We start from the raw sequence: 5543 nt of genomic DNA, 5'->3' as shown, positions 1-5543 counted from the left end.
TCCGGGACATGGTTATCAGAATGTGCCTTGTCAGAATGTGCCCTATCATGTGATGAAGTAGGGGAGAAAATAACTTGGGTTGTAGCTTTCTGATCTCTCAGGGAAGTTATATAACCCTGAGATTATACAACTTCAGTCAGTGCAGGGTTCAGAAATAGATACATATGCAATAGTTCTCAGATGTTCCTCTATCTAACGTTTGAAGTATCCACTTCAAAATATGAACAGTGCTTTACTAAAGCTATCCATTTGAAGGTAACTTTTTGTTTAGGTATAGCCTCTGAATATAAATCAGGAAAACACACATTTAGATCTGTAAGATATTAATAACAAAGAATAATTCAGAAAATGAAAAGATAGCTGATTTTTAAAAAGAACACCTGTCTGAGAGCACAGATATCCTGGTTTTTGTACCATATCTTCCTCCAAGACATAGTGTAAACTTTTTCAATCATTTCATTCTTTTGAACTTTAGCTTATGTATCTGAATCAAAGGGAGGAGTTGGACTAAGCAACATTTTCTTAATCCTCATTGAGCATCAAAATACCTGAGAAGGGTTCAATTTTAGTTTTTAAATACAGGTATCTAAACTGTATCCTAGAAATTTAAATTCAACAGGTCTGAGGTAGGGATCAGGAATTTTTCTTTTTTTTTTTTTGAGATGGAGTCTTGCTCTATTGTCCAGGCTGGAGTGCAGTGGTGTGATCTCAGCTCACTGCAACCTCTGCCTCCAAGGTTCAAGCAATTCTCCTGCCTCAGATTACTGAGTGGCTAGGATTACAGGCATGTGCCACCACGCCCAGCTAATTTTTGTAGTTTTAATAGAGACTGGGTTTCGCCATGTTGGTCAGGCTGGTCTGGAACTACTGACCTCAGGTGATCCACCCTCCTCGGCCTCCCAGAGTGCTGGGATTACAGACGTGAGCCACCACGCCTGGTCGGGATCAGGATTTTAAACAAGCATCTCACTTGATTATGATAAACTGGTCCACAGACCAATGCTTGGGGACCTCTGGACCAGGTGATCTTACAGGTTCTATCTAGTTCTTAAACTTCATTGTTCTTCTGTAAAAGACAAATATAAAAGATAGTAAGGGCGAGTGAGACTAAGTGTGGTAAACTAGGAGTACTGAGAGATTAAACATAAATTTGGTGGTAGAAAGTTACTTTCTATCTATGTTGATTGAGGTTGCAGTCTCTGGAATCCAGTGCTGTGGGTTTGAATTCTGTCTCAAATATTTATGAGCTGTGGGTCTTTGTATAATTCACTTAAACATCCCTAGCCTTAGTTTTCTTATATAAGGGTAAGAATAATAATCTCTGTATCCTAGTGTTGTTTAAGGATTAAAGGAAAGAATCTTCTTAAAGTACTCAGCAGAGTGCCTGTCACATATGTGGCTAACGTAATATGCACTAGCTACAGAATGATGATGATCCAATGACAAAAACTCAAATGCAGGGAGAAATGCAGGGCTTCATATTTTCTTCTTCTTCAAAAAATGAAGAAATAAAGAGGCATGAATCCTTCATACTCCCTTCACTCCAAAATGAATGAGGATGTGTCAAAAATAAGAATTTTGTGTGAGTTTTTTCGACTACCTCCCAAAAGAATGTAAAATTTAGCTGACCTTGGTCTACTCAGATATACAGCCTACTGCAAGAGTAAAACTAACAGGAGGTTGTAGGCTTAGTCTAAGACATGATAATGCCAAGGAAGAATATGCCCTGACCTTATTGGAAGGGTACTCTCCGTGTAGGAGATTAAATCGTGGGAAAGAGGGGAGGGGGGGTGCTGAATGAGACCCTGAGAAAGAGAGAAAAGAAGTAGAGTCGGATTGAAGATAAACTCAGGATTAGGAATACAATGAACTTAAAGGGAGATTTGAGAGTCAGCCCATGCAGTTTTATATGAAATCTAGCATTCTAACTGTCTTCCGTCAGCTCCAGATGCTGCAGAGTCATGGAAAACCAATCCAGCGTTTCCGAGTTTTTCCTCCGAGGAATATCTGTGTCTCCAGAGCAACAACAGTCTCTCTTCGGAATTTTCCTGCGTATATATCTTGTCACCTTGACTGGGAACCTGCTCATCATCCTGGCCATTGGCTCTGACCTGCACCTCCACACCCCCATGTACTTTTTCTTGGCCAACCTGTCTTTTGTTGACATGGGTTTAACGTCCTCCACAGTTTCCAAGATGCTGGTGAATGTACAGACACGGCATCACACTATCTCCTACATGGGTTGCCTCACACAAATGTATTTCTTTCTGATGTTTGGTGATCTGGACAGCTTCTTCCTGGCTGCCATGGCGTATGACCGCTATGTGGCCATTTGCTGCCCCCTCTACTACTCCACAGTCATGAGCCCCCAAGTCTGTGCCCTAATCCTCGTGTTGTGCTGGGTCCTCACCAATGTTGTTGCTCTGACTCACACACTCCTCATGGCTCGACTGTCATTCTGTGTGACTGGGGAAATTGCTCACTTTTTCTGTGACATAACTCCTGTCCTGAAGCTATCATGTTCTGACACCCACATCAACGAGATGATGGTTTTTGTCTTGGGAGGCACAGTGCTCATTGTCCCCTTTCTATGCATTGTCACCTCCTACATCCACATTGTGCCTGCTATCCTGAGGATTCGAACCCATGGTGGGGCGGGCAAGGCCTTTTCCACCTGCAGTTCCCACCTCTGCATTGTTTGTGTGTTCTATGGGACCCTCTTCAGTGCCTACCTGTGTCCTCCCTCTATCGCCTCTGAAGAGAAGGACATTGCAGCAGCTGCAATGTATACCATAGTGACTCCCATGTTGAACCCCTTTATCTATAGCCTAAGGAACAAGGACATGAAGAGGGCCCTCAAGAGGCTCTTCGGTCAGAGGAAAATTGTTTCATCTTAGATAGAGTGTCAGCAACATTTAATGAAAAGACATAGGCTTGAAGTCAGACAAACAGGCTTCATTTTGGGGTCTGCCACATACTAGCCATAAGATCGTAGTCCGGTGACTTAGCCTCTTTGATTCCTTGTTTTCTTCAGTTATGAAATGGAGACAACAGTGTCTATCTAATAAGGTAACTTGGAGGATTAACTGAAATAAACTATAAAATGCATCCAGTATAGTAGTGAATAATAGTGGCATTCAATAAGGAATAGCTATTATTATTATAACTATGATCATTCCTTATTCCTCCCCCAACTCAGAAGTCAAAAAATATTTTCTCTGAGATTCATTGGTTCAATAAATATTTACTAACCAACCATCTACTGTGTGTTGGAAGCTATTATAGGTGCTAAGGGTATGACACTGAGCAAAACAAAGTCCCTGCTTTCATGACACTTTCATTCTAGGTTATTAATTTGTCAATCATTAAAAATTGAGTGGCACCTGTCTCGTTTATGGCACTAAGTGCCATAACGTTAATCGCCACTTGGTGCCATAACATGGAAATCCTCTCTCCTTATCTGACTGCAGGTTTGCCTCCAGATCTAAAAGGGGCACCAGCAGCTTAGCTTAGTTACAGAGAAGGAAAACATGGTGTTTAAAGGCAAATGGGGTTCTGTCTCCAAGAATCCTAGAAATGTTTTAAATATTATTTTTTAAAATAAGAGCTACATAATTTTGATTTCTTACATCAGGTGTCCACTGTCTACCTAAACTTTTTCCTCATTTAAGTTTGTTTGTCAGACCCAACCTAACCTATCCTAAAATGTTTTATGATTCCTGTACTTTTTCAATGAATAATTATTGAGCATCTTTCATTGGAATAAAATTGTTCCAGGCTTCAGCAATCATTAAGTACAAACGTGAGTCATTTAGATGCCACATCTTAGAACATGAGGATTCCATTTATTTGATGACCTAGAACTGGAAGTCTGTTCTTCTCACCAGAACTCCTTTCCAGCTATTCCCTCAGAGAGTCCTTGAGTGGGGTGAGCAGGGCATCCTCATATAACCAGAGCTGGAGCTGGTTGCAAACTTGGAGTCCTCCTGCCCTCGTCTCCTTGGTCTATAACTCTTCTTCCATTCTGTTGACATCTGTTGCTCCACTGACTATAGACCACTGACAGTCTCCTCTGAGCCATTGACCTCTAGCTTTGTTCTGTCGTTTGAACTGGCAATGGAATATCCTCCACTTCTTATGATCAGCTCTTTCAGAAAAGGGTCCCCTAGCAGAGCTCTGAGGTCCCTGGTGGACATGAGGGAGGCTGAGATGTGAGATTACCAGATACAGCTTCGCATTATATCTGCAACCCATGTCCACCCTGATTGACCCAATCAGCTCTACCTTCTTTACATATGGTGGTTTCTCTAGATAGCCTTCTGGTTTCTTTCACCATTCTGATCCTCAAGGACCCTCAATCCACTCACTGATGGTGCAGTAAATCTCTGAACGCTGTTTGGGAATGGTTTAAGTTCTTTCTCACAGGCCCCAAGCAAACTAGAAAAAGTGACTGGGCATCCACTTCACTTTACCCAATATAATTCTGTGGCAGTTAGGAGTTAGGTCACCACTGTGCATACAAAGATTCATCAAAGGACACTATTACCTATCACTGTTCAACAGTCTAACATTCTTCAATTCCCGCCAGCCAAGAGTCACTAATGTATTCAAAGTTCCAAACTTATTCCTCCCTTGATAAGTTACTTAACAATGGGGATATGTTCTGAGAAATGTTTCACAGGGCAATTTTGTCATTGTGCAAACATTATACAGTGTACTTACACAAACCTAGATGGGATAGCCTACAATACAGCTTAGCTATATGGTCTAACTACTGCTCCTAGGCTGCAAACCTCTACAGCTTGTTAGTGTACTAAATACAGTAGGCAACTGTAACACTATGGTAAGTATTTCTGTGATAGGATTTACTCAGTTCCATTAGAAGCTTCTGGGACCACTGTTGCATATGCAGTCTGTTGTTGACCAAAATGTCATTATGAGGCACATGACTATCTTATTATATTACACCCACCCCCAAAACATAAGCTCAAATTTCTATTCCTTTAAGGTCATCTATGTCAAATAAAATTAACGCGATGTTAGCATTAAAATAATTCCCACTGACGTACAGGCTACTTATAAATTTTTACACCTTGGTAACATAATGTGAGCCGGGTGTGCTTTGAATCAGAGGTGGGGTGATAGAAAGAGGTGGGATGATAGAAAGCTTCCTGGTGTCCCTTGCCTATTTAGGGTATTTCCTTTTCTCTTGCTCAGAACCACTTTTAAAAAGCAAATGGTCTTCAATTTGGTTTCCTCACTTCCTTAATACAGTTAAACCTAATGAAAATTATTCAAGGTGCCTGGTCATCCATTTTGTTCTTAAATATCAGCCCACAGAACTGTAAATCAAGAGCAATCCTTCATTCTATCACCTACTTCCTATCGATTACCAATACTGTCTACTCTATCTTCAAGAGCATTCTCTTCTCTCTCTTCATGCCATTGTCTTCATTCAGGCACACCTCATCTGCTACCTGGGTGTACAATGACCTTCTAATTAAGCCTCTTGACTCAAGGCACTCCAATCCATTGCCAAACCA

At 41.1% G+C, this 5543-nt stretch overlaps 1 protein-coding gene across 1 annotated transcript; it reads left to right on the top strand.

Annotated features, from left to right (window-relative positions):
* The first annotated feature begins 1961 nt into the window (after positions 1-1961).
* LOC108285874 (olfactory receptor 1N1) lies at positions 1962-3136 on the top strand. The gene has a single exon (XM_017503356.2). It carries the CDS (start codon positions 1962-1964, stop codon positions 2895-2897), a length of 936 nt encoding a protein of 311 aa, XP_017358845.1. The 3' UTR covers positions 2898-3136.
* The last annotated feature ends 2407 nt before the right edge of the window (positions 3137-5543 follow it).

This window comes from Cebus imitator, unplaced genomic scaffold, assembly GCF_001604975.1.
Source record: "Cebus imitator isolate Cc_AM_T3 unplaced genomic scaffold, Cebus_imitator-1.0 Scaffold309, whole genome shotgun sequence".
NCBI lineage: Eukaryota > Metazoa > Chordata > Mammalia > Primates > Cebidae > Cebus > Cebus imitator.
The sequence above is the reverse complement of the archived record's forward strand: the minus strand, read 5'-3'. Positions and strand labels throughout refer to the sequence as shown.